At 45.1% G+C, this 16,639-nt stretch overlaps 1 protein-coding gene across 2 annotated transcripts in view; it reads left to right on the top strand.

Moving 5' to 3' along the window:
- The first annotated feature begins 1,001 nt into the window (after positions 1–1,001).
- Positions 1,002–16,639, top strand: part of TNRC6A (trinucleotide repeat containing adaptor 6A) — a 38,359-nt gene continuing 22,721 nt past the window's right edge. For both annotated transcript variants that reach the window (XM_079952731.1, XM_079952730.1), the window contains exons 1-4: positions 1,002–1,125; positions 3,032–3,079; positions 12,741–12,831; positions 13,322–13,343. In XM_079952731.1, the coding sequence (XP_079808857.1) occupies positions 1,121–1,125; positions 3,032–3,079; positions 12,741–12,831; positions 13,322–13,343 (166 nt within the window). In that variant the 5' untranslated portion in view covers positions 1,002–1,120. The remainder of the gene's footprint in view (positions 1,126–3,031; positions 3,080–12,740; positions 12,832–13,321; positions 13,344–16,639) is intronic.

Below are 16,639 nucleotides of genomic sequence, written 5' to 3'. Positions count from 1 at the left end.
GCGGAGGGTGGGGTGGGGGGCTGAGACAGCTAAAGGAGCACAACTGTGGCGTTAAAGGGACATGTATGGGAGATGGGAGGAAGGCCACATTACCAGGGAAGGGCCATTGCTCAAGGGTAGAACATGTGCTTTGAATGCAGAAAGCATTGGCTCTGTCTCCCGAGGCATCGCCAGTTAGGGCCGGGAGAGAAATTCCTGCCTGAAACCCTGGAGAGCCGCTGCCAGTCCGTGTAGGCCAGGGGTGGCCAACACCCAAGACACTGCGATCTACGCACAGAGTTAAAAACTGCCAGTGATCTACCCCCTTTTGGGGGGCTCAGGTCAAGGTTGTTGCGCTTTTTTTAGGAAGGAGGGAAGCCCCGCTTTTTGGAGGTGCAGGGCTGTTGAGCTTTTTTTTTTTTTAAGGGGAGCCAAAGTTGTTGAGCTTCTTTGGGGGGAGCCAGTGATCTACCAGTGATCTCCCACAGACGTCCAGTGATCTACTGGTAGATCACGATCTACCCGTTAGACGTGCCTGGTGTAGGCAATATTGAGCGAGATGGACCCAAGCCTACCTTGCAGGGTCGCTGTGTGAATAAAATGGAGTGCGGGGAGGGGGAGCGTGTGCGCCACCTAGCGCTCCTTAGAGGAAAAGAGGCGCGCTATAATAAATGCAGCAACTGAGCTGATGAATAAGCCGCTTCCCTACATCCACGGAGGGGACTCTTTTGCCCCTTCTTCCTCCACATTTTTTCTAACACTTCGTTCCACGGCGGATCCGCCGCGCCAATTCGACCTCCCTCCCTCCCTCCCGCCCTCTCCCGCCCGTTGCTAGGGCGCCATGTTGGCGACGACGGGAGCCCCGCCGGAAGTGCTTCCCGTCGACGGGGGGAGGCGGGGCGTCCGCTTCCGGGGCGTGGCGGCGACGGGGCTGCTGGGGAGTCTCCTCCGTGAGGGAGGCTGGAAATGGCGGCGGCTGGGAGGGGGGAGAAGAAGAAGAGGCGGAGGCGGAGGCGGCCGACCCGGGTGGAGCAGCAGCAGCAGGAGGCAGCCGAGGCCACCCTGCCGGGGACCCCCAGGCCGGGGCGCCGGGAATAAGAGGCGGAGCAGGCGACACCCCCGCCGCCCCCCCCCAAAGCACATGCGGTAAGGAGGGGGCGCCATGGTCCGGGTTAGGGGGGTGTCGTTTGCAGGACAAGGTGCAGCCGGGACAAAATTTTCCTCTCAGATATATCTCCCCAGCACCTTAAAAAAAAAAGCCCCTCACTAAACATGGCGCGCGAGGGCCGGGCCTGCCCCCCCCCATTTTGCTGCTGCGCCAGCACTCCGCCTTGCACAGAGCTGCCCGAGAGAGAAATGCGCGCCCCGCCGCCGCCGCCGCCCCGTGCCCGCGCTTTGCGTGCGCCTTCGCCCCGGGGAGGCTGCAAAGCGGTGCATGGCGCCCGGGGGGAGGAGAGGGAAGAGAGAGTGGGAAAAGAGAAAGAGAGAGTCTCCTCTTCTGTTTACTTCAGCTGCAAATGCAAGAAAGCGTGAAAGGGGGGGCCCCTGCGAGGAAGCGGAAATTTCGCTCGCCCCCCCCCCTCCCCGCGCCGGCCCGCAGCAGAGGATGGCGCGAGAGGAGGAGGAGTGCAGCGCAGGCAGCCGTCCACCCATCCTGCGCTCATTGCAGACAGGAGGCGGTGGGTGCCCTTATGCCAAATGAGAAATACTTGCAATGAGGCTGGGGTGCAGCCTGCTCGCCCCAGATTTGCCCAGATGGAAGGAAAGGATGTCTACCCCACCCAAAAAATAGCATCTAAGTAGAACTAAAGGGGTGCATGGGCAGAGGATGTGCTTTCAGTCGAGCTCCCTAGGGTGCATTCTTAGATGGAGAGGAGGGGTGCCCCTGTTGTAATAAATAGCATAAAAGTCTGTGCCACCCTGTTGACCTGACAGTGGCTGTACCCTTAGGATGCCCTCTGTAGATCCCTGCAGGGTGAGCAGCGTTGAAGGGCCTCAATAGAGTACAAGTTGCTGAGCTTTTAGCTCTTTAGCTGCCAGCACCACTTAAGTTCTGAAACACCCCCCCCCCCTTATTTTAATTGAATGAACACTGGTGAGGTATGAAAATACCACCCCATCCATTTGTTGGGCACACATTTGTATACAGTAGCAGCTGCGTCTTTAGCAAAACAGCTGATACAAGTACGTATGTCTCCATGTTCTGTTGCAGGTAGAATCTGGCCTAACCATTAATCCACTTCCTATAATTCCTTTGCTCTGAGCCCAGAGGGTGGGAAGTTACAGCATGTTTCCAACTCAGCCAGAGACATATTTTGGACATATTAAGAGCACTTAATGTTGTGGTTCTATGTTTGGTGCCTAGGCCTCAGTCCCACCTAGGGCAGAGTGTTGCAAGTATGGTGTACCCTACATGCAGTGAATGTTCTTGTGGAGCACATCAAGCAATAGCAATTTCTGTTCTGAAGCTATATTATTAATAAACTTTCTGTTTGCTAATCTTACAAGCTGGTGCTGAGCTGTATAGTTCTAGCTTTTTTGGGACAGGGCTTCTCAATGCATTCCAGCTTTGTCTCTGGTGCTATCTGAGTCTATCCTGTTAGCTGCTTTTGCGGGCCTCACTTATCTTTCACCTGCACCTTCACATTAGTGCATCTGATTAAATGGGTCGTTGCTTACAACAACTTCAGTTTTAAATGTGTCGATTTTGAAGGTGCCACAAAGCTCCTTCCTTGGGTTTTCTTGCAAGCGGTTGACATGGTTGTCTTCCTGTTGGTGCCAGAAATACATGTTGTGCTTAGAACGGGACTGATGAGGGTTTTCAGCTGCTGAACTCTTGCTGCACCAACGTGTGTGTTCGTGTTCACTGCTTTTCTCAACCAGCTAGTGCATATGTATATTTTTATTCATTGCATATTCATTTCTCATTTAACTGTGCACAATAAAACAATCCTTTAAATCATTGGTCAGACAAGTATGCCTGTATTTGTACTTCTGATTTGTTACTGCCTGGGCTTGTTTTCTTGATGGGGATATGTGTGTTCTTTTTCAGAGTGTTGGAAGCTAAAGCTACCAAAGAAGTCGAAAGAAAACTAAGCAGGTAAGTCATAAATAAAAGGGCAGAGAATGAATTGAAGGGCATGTAGGAATTGGGTGCTTAGACAATTGACAGTTTGCGTTATTTGTTTTAAAGAAATGTGGTGAAACCTCCTTACAAAAAGTAATTGAGCAGAGGGGTCCTTTGTGAAGCGGCGTCCTCCACTCCTTTAAATATCTTGCCGAACATATTTTCTTTTGCTACATTTAAACTGTTGCCAGAAGCAAGCAAGAGCAAAAAATGAATGCAGGGTTTGTTTGCTGTGTGTGTTTTTCATCCTTGCCTAGCCAAATGGATTTTTATTGGCTGGAAATCATCGCTGGCCTTGAACTCAACACAAGCCGCATCTTGTGAAATAAACATTTGTTCCTTTCTATGTGCTGTATTAAGGAGTGTGAGAAGTAGCTGCTTGCTAATAGCCAGGGAAATTTGAAACTTCCCATTACTACAGTAGTAATGGGAGTTTACAGTAGTAAACTTTGGAGTTAGCTTAAGAGAATGGGGGGTAAATATCTGACCAAAGTATTTTTCAGTACTTTTGTGCTCCTCCTTTATCTTTGCAAAGAGGTAGACCACTATTCCCATAGTGCAGCTAGGCAATTGAGAATGAGGTCACTCAGATCGAAACCCTGCAAAGTACCGGTACCTGCTCAAGAGCTTTCTGTTTTCTTGCATTACGCATGTATGTCAGATAGTATTCTTTTTGCACTTGTAAGGAACTGATCTTTTAGTGTGGTAGCACCTACACTTTGGAATTCCCTGCCTATTGATATCAAGCAGGTGCCTTCACTGTACCCATTTGGGCACCTGCTTAAAGCATTTCTGCATATGTAAGCCTGTCCAGTTACGTAGATGTTGATGTGTTTTAGTTTCTTTTGCTTTTAGTTATTTTGATATGTCTTTAATTGTTTTAAACTTTTTATTTAGGATTTAAATATTTATTGTATACTGCTTAGTAGTTTTGTAAACTGCTTAAGTGCTATATACATTTCGTTAAATAGAAACTAAAAGCACTTTTGATTAGGGATGCCTACCCAAATATGTTAAAAGTTGACCTGTGTTTTATTTAGTAATTTTAGCTTAACTACTGATTTTAATTACATTCTGAATTTTTTTGAAAACAAATACACCTATTAACTTTTTTTTTAAAAAAAGTATTGCATATTTCTCTTTTTTATACACTATTTACAGTTAAGCCATGTACAGATGGTTAAATAATAGTGTCTAGCCCCACCCAGACCCCCCCCTCACCTTGCCGCACTCTGTGTTTGATAACTGCCCTCCCCCTTAACTGGCCACAATTTGGTCTTAGCCAATAGACAGGAAGTTAATTATTTTAAATGTCTGTATACCTCATTTCAGCTCTAACAGCCTCCTGAGCATCCCCCCCCCCCCCAAAAAAAAACCCTGACTGAGTTTGCAGAGCAGAAATCAAGGCTACTACATCTTGCCTTGGTTTTGGTTTTTTAATGTATAGTAATTGTGATAGTTCTGCACATCAGTAGAAGGTCAAGAAGAGTAGTTTATTGTTAATCTACTGAACGTTGCCATTTAATTCTTAGAAACATAGAAACAAGCATATGAGCCATCACTGAGCTGTGGCCCTCTCTACTCCCAACAGTTTCCAGCTGCCATTCATATTTCAGTACTAGTTGGTCGCTGTAATACTGGGAGGTGAAAAGTTCCGATTCTTGCTACGTTTTGTAATCCAGGGCTGAGCTGATGTTTAATGGCTGCTTGGAGCCTTTCCCAAGTTCACGAAAATAAAATAAATACTTCAACAATAAAACCCATATGCAATAACAGCATGAAAATGAACAAGAGCTATAATGAAAGCATTCAACTTTGCATTGTCACAAGTGAGGAGTAAATAAGAAGGAATATATGTAATCCCTTTCAAGGGAGGTGTTCGTACTTCTGCTTTTGAAGAAAAGCATGCTCCCAGTTGAAACTCTCATCTGCAAATGCCACCAAAAAGGGCCCTGTCCTCCCCACTCCCCAGTTCCTTCTAGTCTCTATTCGCCTTGGAAGGAAGGGCCCACTTTTCTGTCCTAGAAAAGAAAACAGTTGAGAACTCTGATTTATGCAAAGGACTTTGCTCACACGATTCTTGCCGTGAAGCAGGTAGAGAAGCAAGTGTAAAAATGCTAAACTCTCCAAGGATGCCTTTGTCATTGTGAACACAGCTGTAGTTTTCTTGGTCAAATCTGTTGCTGCAGGCGTGTTTAAAGTGAAACTGGCAGTGGAAGGATAGTGTGTTTCATTACAGAAGGATTTTTATAGGGTGTCATGGGACTCCTATCAAGCAAATGAATGGTCAGGGGCCTTACACCTCACTGGCAGAGGGTGGTTTAATTGCAGTATCATTTTTACCCCTCTAATCTATGCGCGCGTGCAGCTAGGGTAAATTTGAAATAATGGTACTGCTTATACTGAAATCACCCAACCTGGCATCTCTGGTGCTAAATAAATAATTGCAACAGAAGAAATGCTGACTAACATTAGAACTTAATGCCATCAAAGCATAACCTGCCGCTGCTACACCCCTATTGGGGTTTAGAAGTGAAACTTCTAAAGGACACGAACTTTCTTTAAAGCAATCAGCACCTTGCTGCGTAAAAACAGTATAATAAATGTTGCATTTGTGGTGAGGATGTTTAGAGTGTGTGACATAAGCTATCTGGCCAGAGCTTAGGAGCTCATGCAAGGGGGCTCTGTAACAAATTTTCAGAGTGTTCAATAATGGTCTGAGTCTCCTTCCTGAGCCAATTGCTGCTGCCTACAGCACTGCTCGTGCTGTGGAGTGGTTCATCATAGACAGGCAGGAATCTTAATGAAACTCTGAGCAGAGTTTCTAAGCATGTGGTCAGATCTAGGGCTGGGCGATAGCTTGTTTTCAATGTTGCAATATATCAGTTAAACATCTTGATATATCACAATATCTGAAATAAGGAAGGAACTTTGCAGAGGCGAACAGGACAATGTCCTGGCAGCTGCTACTACTTAGGGGTCTAAAACAGATAAATGACAATATTATCAATCATCCCACACTCAGTTTCATCAGCAGGCAAGCCAAAATGCATCCCAACAGGACTTTTGGGTTTGGGTTTGGCTACCAAATGGTCCTGTTCAGACAATCCAAAGTACAGCGATGAGTCATAGTGAATAGAAATAATATGGGACTGCCACACTGCCAGCAGGCCTGCTAGGAAGCAGCAGCGGCAGCAGCGGCATAAACAGCTTGCCATGATTGCGGTATGTGTCAGCAGTAGCAGTGATAACCTGCAAGGCCTGGCGGTGGCGGCAGCAAAATCAGTGGTGGCCTGCAAGTCCTCTTGGCAGTGCCAGGATCTGGCGGCAGTAGCAGCCTGCGAGGCCTTGCAACGGCAGCACAAACAGTGGCACAATGTTTTGCTGGTGAGTTATCACAATGTTGAAAACCAGATATCGCCTAGGCCTTACACACATTGTGATTTGCAATATATTGCCAGCTCAAATATTATGAAACAATTATTAGGATGTGAATTTCAAAGCGGTTTTGGATGATATATCACCCAGCTCTAGTCAGTTCTTGCCATTTGTTATGCCCTCTGAAGGCACACTGGCTTCAGAGAAAACTAATGATTTTCCTCCTTTAAGGATCTGAATGAACTCCCTTGGCAAAATATGCTGTTAAGGTGGTGGCTCAACAATTGTGCTTGTGTACTCTGTTTGGGGCAAAAATACTGACGTGTTCATTGAACCTTCAGGAAATTGTCCCCCCTCCCATTAATTTAATAAATGTTTCTGCACCATCTAACTTGACATGGAAACCCCATTGGATATGATTGTCTGACATAAACCCTCCACACTATTTTCTTTCTTAAGATCATTTATACCCTACTTTTGACCCTTTTGAAATTGTAAATCACAGCAAATCACAGCAGGGATGTGGGCACACAAATCCCAAACAGCTGTGAAACATAAAAAAAAGAAGAGCTGTTTTGACATTGACTTGAGCGTGCAAAATGAAACAGACTTGTGGAACCTACTGCCCTGTGTGATCTGACGGTCTAGGAGCTGCTACTGAGAAGGCCTGATTTTACGTCTCAATCTTCCGCATGCTACAAGATGGCAGTACATATAATCGAGTTACTTCTAATGACTGAAATGTCTGGGGTAGGTTTACAGGACAGTGGAAACTTGGCCTGCAGCAGTTAGTGCAGAGATCTGTTGGGATTGCAATCCACAGCTGATTTATTTTGGGTTGCATCCAAAGTAGCTCTCAGTAACACATTCCGTCAGTGCAAGAGTTTCAGTTTGTGCATTGGGATGTCACTCGCCCCTGCAGAATCTTTCCTGGGGTTCCCCAAGACTCTTTAGTAGATTTGGAGAGGGTGCATGTGGGGAGAGAGGGAAAGTCCGTCTGGGCAAGTGTACACCCTTGCACTGACTGGACTGTTAGTTGTATACTGCCCCTTATTATTACATTTAGGTTCCAGCTCTCTTCCAGGGAGCTCAGGGTGGAGCACATAATTCTCCCCCTCTCCACAACATCCCTGTGATGTAGATTAGGCTGAGCAATTGTGACTGACCCAAGGCCTCCCAGTGGCCTTCATGGCTGGGTGGGGATTTGTGCCTTGCTCTGCCAGGTCTTAGTCTGCTTATAGGACTGCTGCCCAAACAGTTCGTGTGCCATCCTTCTCATGAAATAATTTAAAATATTTATTGTTTATTTACAGTATTTATAGCCCCGCTCTTCGTAATAAAACAGAGAAAAACAACATGCAGAAATTTTAAAAAACATATAAACAGGACCAATAAACAACCAGACAATTCTGTTATAAGGTCAACAAGCAAAATTGCAACAACATAAATTAATATTTCCAATTTATTGAAGTACAGGCCTCAAGTTCAGCTGGGTTGCCAGGTAGTGATGTGCAGGTGGATTTGGTGGCCTTCTTATCTCCCTAGCAGCCAGCACAGGCAGTGTTCCGGAACCTTCAAGGTCTTGGCCTAAGTGGATGCTATAAATGACTTCCAAGTATTTAGAGGTTCACCATCGGAAGTTGTGATGAGTCAGAAGGGGCTGTGCAAGCAGCTCCATTTAACCCCTTCCAGTGCTTGGATGCTGCTTGAGTCAAGAGCAACAATGCCAACCTCCTCCTGCCATTATTATTATTATTATTATTATTATTATTATTATTCAGATGATGGCTTACCCCACCTTCCAACTTGATTGCCATTGCTGCTTGACCATAACTTTTGCAGAGTTTCTAGCTTCCCTTCTTCTGGGTACCTTGACTTCCAGTGCAAGTCATACAGACCATATGTCTCATATTCCGCTTCGCTTGCCCCCAAAGTAAGAGTGCTGTGAATGAGTTGGCTGTGTATGGATAGTTTGCTCAGCTCCATTGCTGATTTGCGGGAGTCCTTGAGCCAGAGGTGATTAATGTTTGCTTAAAGGTTTTGTCGTCTTGACCCCAAAGCTTTGAACTAATCATTAGTTGCATTTCTAAGATGGGTATTCCATAAATGCACCAAGCAAAAGGCACATAATTTGCGTGAGGCCAGCTGCCTTAAGGCCTGGAATCTAGCACAGGCGGATGTCTGTTTCAGCTCTTTGATTTGCCCTTTTGTTCTTAAACCGAATGTAACTGATTCTTGGGAAGGTTGGCTTCTGCTTGACACTTTGATGTTTGTGAATGAAATTGCCTGTTGAGCCTTTGTAAACAGACTGCCTGGGTGCTTAAACATACAAAGGGTATTCGAAGGTAAAATGTGAGCTCAGAGGTGTCCAGGGAGAAAGTTTGTACAGCATTTTTGCATCTTATGTGTAATAAACTTGTGAGATTTTGACCGTATGCAGTCGAAGGCAAGCTGATTGAAATTGTGCAAGTTAAAATCCTAGCAAGGCAGAGAGATGGGGATATGCCTGTAGTATATCTCACTTTCAGCAAAGCATTTGACAGACACTTTGTGATAGCCTTCTTGATAAGACAGTAAAATCACGGGCTGGGCTTTTGTTCCCAACCAAAAGCTACCCTCCCGTCTTTGATTTTCTTCTGTGATTCATTCTCTAGAGGTGCAAAGGACATGCTATTTTAAATATTTAACAAGAGTTAAATACAGCTTGATTGTAAATAGAACCTCCAAGACAGGCATGTGCTTGTCCATCTCCATCCGTTTGTCAGGCAAGATCCCTAAGGGGAGACGGGAAAGCATCCTCACACAGCCGCTCTGAACAGTGGATCTCAGTAGAAAAGACCAACACTGCCTCTTGCTTAAACTTATGTCCCGGGATAAAACCCTCAAAAAAAGCTCAGCTTCAATCTTTAAAAAAAAAAGCTCAACAACTTTGGTCGGCCCTCACACGTGTTCACTTCATCAAATCTTGCTCTCTATGAAAAAAGTGTGGGCACCCCTGCTCTAAGAGGTGTATGACCAATATTTAAATGATCAATACAAGACAGTTAAAGGCAGGTATATTAAATATAAATAAAATATAATTAAAATCAACTGCTCAGCTAAAAACATTTAAACACATATCTGGATACATGCCTGAACAAAAATAATTTTAGCAGTGTGGAAAAGAGTACACCAAAGGCACTTTTTCTGATGTCACAGTGTTTCCTGAGTATTGATACTGGTTAAGTATCAAGTGAGAGGCAGTGTGGTGTAGTTTGAAAGCACATCAAGGTAGATAAATAGGTACTGCTCTGGCAGGAAGGTAAATGGCATTTCTGTGCGCTGCTCTGGTTTGCCGGATCTCTTTCAGGTCTATCCTGAGTGTATGCATGCTCCTAGTTTATCTGAAGTTGGTAGAAGAAAAGATTGCTTGCTTAGTTTGTCTTGCATAGTACTGCGATAGACAGTACCTAATTACTTCCATATGAAGATTTATCAGGCTGCAGCGCAAAAGGTGTGAATAGTGTGTGTACATTCAGTTGTCTGGGCTTCTTTGAACTCTGGGTGTGAGCTGATCCCTGGGTGTGGTCTTGTGCAGGCAAACCTCATTATCTGTGGATTAAATCGCCTCCCTATCTGCTTATGCATGCTGCTTTATAACACCAATGGCCCCCTGGGTCCCCACAATTTGGAGTGTCAAGTCTCAAGAGGACTTGAATTGTAATGCAAGCATGATTTGCGCATGCACACGCGCGCACACACACACGTGTGTGTGTGTGTGTGTGTGTGTGTGTGTGTGTGTATCACATTGTGATTGCTTGGATCTATTGACTACTTGGGTAAATGCTACACATCTGTAAAAGGTTTTCAGTGGAGCATATTATGAGGGGGACAAACATGCTTGCTTTCGGTCTAATTTACTGTCCCTGTAATTGCCTTAAATTGAGACTTTGGGGTTGGTTGGTTGCAACAAGATGCGATAATTGAGGACATGTGGCACTTAAGTGGGTCAAAACGAGGCCAATAAAACTAGGAGTAGAATTCCATTACAGCTGGAAGGGCTTCATAAAGCAACAATTGTCAAGCTGTTTGCTTAGACCCATTGAGTCAGGCTAGCGCCATCTTGTGGAGTCTGCTGTGCCTTTTTGTTGACGCAGGGAGCAGACTGACTTGGCAGCAACTTGAATCCCCTCACAGTCCCCACCTTGCCCTACCAGGACCAAGCTATACCTAGCATGCAATCATGTGCCACCTTGCCCAATACTAGCTAATTAGTGAAAAGCAGCCTCTGGAGGCTTGCAGTCTTCAGTGGAGCACAGAGTGAAAAGGCTGCTTAACCCGTCTGGCTGCTTTCTACTCTAAATAACTCCTTCCCCAGCTATGCTCATGGAGGTAAGGGACTTAGCTCACTTAAGGGGAGAAAAGCAGCTGAAAGGATTAAGCAGCCAGCCCCCCCTGCCAATGCCCTGTGATTGCAGCTGCCTTTTGTCAATTAATGCAGGTGGAGTGTCCTGAGGGTGGGTCTGTTTCCTGCTCAGTGATTCACCTTTGTCTTCTTCAGCACAGCTCCATGTGGAAGGAATTGGTTTGGAAGAGAGCCTCCCATGGCAATTCAGAAAGTGATTTCCTGGCCTTGCCTGTTGTTGTTTGGCTTAATGACCCTCTCTACTTCAACGCAATTTTCATATTTCCCCCTTACTTTTAAGGCAGTTATTGTTACGTATCTTACTGTTTTAAGATCTGTCCCATTCCTTTTTCTTGATGTGTTATGGCTGTTACGGAAGGGGGGGGCATGTCTTCTTCACCTTCTTCGCTACAATATATTTGCTCAATTTCTCTAGGACTCCATCACCCCTCCCCTGTCCTCCATAATCCCTCAAGGTGTCAAGACCCTAATCCTGTCAGATGGTCCAGTCAAGCCCTTCCTCCGGGCAATGCTAGGTAACGGGCGATGCATATCTGTGCCATTGTCTTGCCATCACCTGTACTCAGGAAACGTTTATGCATATCTCTTTACTCTATGCAACCCCTACCTTACTGAAGTGCTGATCTATGCAACCCCTACCTTACTGAAGTGCTGATCTGCGCGACCCCTACCTTACTGAAGTGCTGATCTGCGCGACCCCTACCTTACTGAAGTGATGATCTGTGTAAACCCCCACCCACCTTCCTGAAGTGCTGATCTGTGTAATCCCACCTCTTGTGATGTATTCGTGACGTTTTTTGCACTGTATTCTGGGACATGGAGGGAGTTTCAAAAACTCATGTCACCCCTTTCTCACTGTTCAATCTCGCCTTGAACCTGTTGCGCAATAAACTTGGATCTTCTGCTGCTTGCTCCTGTCTCCGGCTGAGCTCATTTTCCTCCGCAGGGACCCACGGACTTAGTCCGATGAGCTGGGTGGCAGAGCAGCCTCGCACCCAGATTTTGCCGTAACATGGCTTTTTCAGTTGTGAGCCTCTCTTAGCGGTACAAAATTTAGTACTGATTTAGTTATTTAATTAATTTGAACAGCAGGAGCTGTAAATATATAGACAAAGTTGTTTTGTGGTTTTGGCAATGTGATGCCTTTAGCTGGGCGAGCTGGTGTCTGCCTTCTCTTCCACACCCAACCTTGTATGCTTCTTGTGAGGGCAGAACTCAAAATATTTCACCATCCTGCAGGCCTCTCTTACCTTCGCTACCTTTTCCCCAAACCCCACGGCCTCTTTTTTTTGGTTGCTAAATTTGGGAGAAGTGGAGGGTTTGTTGTTTGTGCAGCTTAGTTGCCAGCACTTTCTTGCGCTACCCTTCCTTGGTTTGGGAGCCTGCGAGGCACTACAGACCTTCCTTGCCTCTGAAAACCCCTTCCTTTTCAGTGGGCAGCAGTTCCTCCTTTCCCTTGTTTCTAGTTTTGCCTTCGAGTAAGTGTAACAAATAAAATATTGAAGATTAAAAAAAAATTGCGTGACTTGCACCTTGTTAAAAGCATTTCTAGTTCGAATTCAAACTGAATTAAAAAGTGCACGCCATAGTTCTTTGTATGCTTGCAGAATTAAAAGGTATATCTAGGAAGATACTGCTAGGATTATTAAAGTTAGAGTAACAGACATCTTAATGCTTTTCAGTATAGTAGGCAGAACTGGACTTATAATTCCTAGCAAATTAGTGTGGGTTGTATCCAAGTAAGTTTTACCCACAGTAGACCCAGAGTAGAATAAATTGAGGTCCATGCCCCGCAGGGAAGACATTGGCTGTGTGTCTTTGGAGATCTAATTGCAGCCCTGTCCTCCTCAGGGAATTGGTGCAAGAGGAGGAAGAACAGTTGATGGAAGAAAGGAAAAAGAGGAAAGACGACAAGAAGAAGAAAGAAGCTGCTCAGAAAAAGGTGAGTCAGAAACTAAGGCACTTAGTGGGTTGGAAATGCCACCAACTTTGGCAGTTTTGAAATGCGCTTAGGCAGATGCATGGAGGAGGAGATTCTTGATGGCTACTAGTCATGATGGAACAGCAGGAGCATCTTATTGGCCACTGTGAGAAACAGGGTGCTTGACTGGACAGGAGCCCTTTGATCTGATCCAGCTTCAGGACTCTTTTATGGGCCTAAAATGTATGTGTTTGTAAACCTCGCATTGCATGATTATCAGATGTTTTAGCCTTTAATGCTGGGAGTTCTTTGCACATAGGGGGAGAATCCTTCAACTTTAAAGGGATCTGACTACAGTTTTATAGGGAGGAGGGGAGACAACCTTGCTTCATATTTATGTTGAGAAAGGGTGCGTATGCTGATAATGCCCTATAAGCTGCCAGTTTGTGCCCAGAGTTGGGAAAGCAAGTCTCTGATAATCATTAATTGGGTTGTTGTTGTTGTTTTTCAGGCCGCTGAACAAAAAAACAAAGGTGAGTTATTTTATTGTTATTGGCTTGGCATAACTTTGATACGACTCTTTGTCTGGTGAAGAGCTTTGAGTGCGCCTTTGGTGGGCTGGAGATTCCTCCATGAGAAAGCCTACAACCTGGCTTTTTAGTGATGAAGCCTTTTCTATTTGAGACACCACCTTTTTTCTTTCCAGAGGGGCGCATAAAAGAATCCTCACACCTTTGAGCTTCCCCCAGCCCATGTCATGTTGAACACTGAACCCCTATTCTAAAGTACAGGCTGGAAGAGATGAGCAAAGAGCTTTGAAATAGGAGAGGAGGAAAGTGCATGGGAGAGAAATTCCTGCCCCATGCCTTAATTCAGGCATCCCCAAACTCAGCTCTCCACCTGTTTTGGGTCTACAATTCCCATCATCCCTGACCACTGGTCCTGTTAGCTAGGGATGATGGGAGTTGTAGTCCCAAAACATATGGAGGGCCCAGTTTGGGGATGCCTGCATTAACTCTTGTAATTCAAAGCCCTTTCCTAGTTGTTCGAGGCTGGAGAGCAAAGTCCCCCTCCCCAGACCCAGTGGTCTTCCTTAGATACCAGATATTGTTGCACATTTTAAATGCCTGCATTCTGTCTAAAAGCAGGAAATTTGGAACAACATCCAAGGATGTCCACCTGCTTGCACAACGGAAATCTGCTTGTGCAATGTCGCTTCTGGTTTCTTTGATTTTCCCCTCCTGCACCCCTCCATGCACTCACAAACTTGCTCTGGAGGGTCACCAAAACTCCGGAGCAGATTTTTTGGGTGTGGGTAAAGCTTCAGGGGAGGAATGGAAGGAGAAGCCCCACTGCAAAGGCAGACACCCTCTCATGCTATGTTGGCTCTCACCTATGCTTTTGTTTATTGGGGTTTTTTAAAAAAAACTGTATCTTGTACTTAAATTCCTCTTGTTAGGAGATATTTCCATGATAGTACTGCAGATTGCACAAATACATTTGCTCTGCAAATCTTTTGCTGAGCAGATTGATTTTTTTGTGTCCCTTGATGTCTGGAGTCATCTAATGTTTTGTTTCAGATTGCATTAAGTGCAAAGCAGAGGAAAAGAGGGATTTGGGGGCAGTTATAAGACTTGAAAAAGGCTTCCTTTCTTTCAATTTAATTTTACTTTTCTCATGAGTGAAACTGGCTAAGAGTCCTTTTGGCATTATAAGGGTGCTCTGAGTAGTATCTTCCAAAATACTAGGCATCTTAGATCGATTAGGAAACAAAAGCTTTTGTATACTTCTTAAGTATACTTAAGAATGGTGCATTTTGAATAATAGGCTAATTTGCTTCACTTAAGGGTGTCAGACCAGCTTGTAGTACACACGTGCCCAGGGTGGATAAAAATTAATTAACTTTTTAAGAATTAAAGGTGCCGCTTTAATTTAGAAAAGCAACAATAGCCTGGTTTAAAAGAAAAATCTGATCCCATATGTCAGTCTTTTTGGTGGAATTACTTCAATAAGTGTACATAGGATTCAGCTTTAGCCTGCAAGTAAGTGATCTTGCTTAGTCTACTTACATGTGCACTTACATGTGTAAACAAAAGACTATTGTTTTCAAGTGGTTATAATTTTGCAGTGCAACGCTAATATGGGCGGTATTGTAACAAATTCTGGATTTTGCTTCTTGACTTGTAATTAAGGTCCTGCTTAATTACAGACTGCAGTGCTTTAAATATTATAGTGCCTAGTTAGTATGGATTTTGTTCAGGAAGTATGTATACATTTTGAAATTGGAAACCTGATTGAAGACTGCAATCCACAGGCAGCAGGCACAGGAATGCTTTTGAATACCGATTGCTGGGAACCACAGGAGGGGAGAGTGCTCTAGCTCTCAAATCCTGCTTGCAGGTTTCCGACAGGCATCTGGTTGGCCACTGTGAGAACAGGATGCTGGACAAGATGGGCCCATTTGGCCTGATCTAGTGGGCTCTTGATGTTCTTAGGGGATCTTGTACAATCCCATAGCTAGGTCTATGGCACTCACCCTACTTTCAGCAGGCCCTCAATCGGCCTTTTGCCATCTTTAGGATTGCTCTGACAATCACTTAAATTAGTCTTTCTTAAGGTTTACATAAATATACCCTACTGGAGCCTGGTGGCATGTTTCGTTTGTTTGTTCCAGTTGTGATGGATGAATCAGAATTGTAGAGTTGGAAGGGACCCCAAGGATCTTCTAGTTCAGGGGCCGGCAACCTAAGGCCCATGGGCCACAAGCGGCCCACAGGGGGTCATTTAACCAGACCCCGAGCCGCCCATTCGGCAAGTCCCTGCGCGCTGCGCTAAATCGGTGCAGCATGGCGCAGGGACTTGCTTCCGCCGTGCGGGAAATGGCGCAGACACTGGAAATCACATCAGTGCAGATGCTGGAAATCGCGTGCGTACATGCATGCTATCCCCCCCATGGAGGGATTTCTGCTGGAGTGAACCAGCCCAGGCAAGGTAAACCTTGCCAACCCCTGCTCCACAACCTCCTGAGGGAGACCATTCCACTGTGGAACAGCTCTTACTGTCAGAAAGTTTTTTCCCTGATGTTTAATTGGGATCTCCTTTCTTGTCATTTGAAGCCTTACGTTTGAGTTGTGTGACAGCCCTTGAGATATTTGAAGATGGCTATCGTATCTCCTCTCAGTAAACATACCCAGCTCCTTCGACCCTTCCCCATAAGGCTTGATTTCCAGACCCTTGATAATCTTGGTTGCCCTCCTGTGTGCACATTCCAGCTTTTCAACATCTTCCTTAAATTAAAACTTTCTTTCCTATAAAGTAGTATAAAGTGCCCCTTTTCTTATTAAACCTAAAGTTGGTTTCCTTTCACATCAGAACTCCCAGAAAATCTTGCACACTCTTAACTGTGCTTTGGTGAGCCATTGCTCTTTTATCTGTAAAAGGGCAGGTATTTCCTGTCAAAAGTCCCCACCTTGACTCATTTCCTGTTCCTTCTCATGGCTCTAGGGGAGTCAACTGCAGCTATCCATCCTCCCCAGGGGCCTCCATTGGAACTTTTGCATTTTGCATGTCTCATCTTGGTGATATGAAATCCACATGTGCCCTTTAGCACCCCCAGACTGGCAGCTCAGTGAGGCACTCAAAAGGAAAGTACGTTGCTATGTTTGTAAGTGACAGTGAAAGCAGAGAGGTCTAAATGCAGCCTGCTTTGTGCCAAAAAAAGGAGTGAAACCAACACTTGCAGGGTGGTTCTTCAGCTAGTGAAACTGTTTCCTGTCTGCACTGAAGATGTTAAAGCAACTGTAGTTTTGTTTTCATGCCTAAGTGAAGA

Source organism: Podarcis cretensis (genome assembly GCF_951804945.1).
Source record: "Podarcis cretensis genome assembly, chromosome: 14".
Lineage (NCBI taxonomy): Eukaryota > Metazoa > Chordata > Lepidosauria > Squamata > Lacertidae > Podarcis > Podarcis cretensis.
Note: the sequence above shows the minus strand (reverse complement) of the source record. Positions and strands in the feature narration are given on the sequence as shown.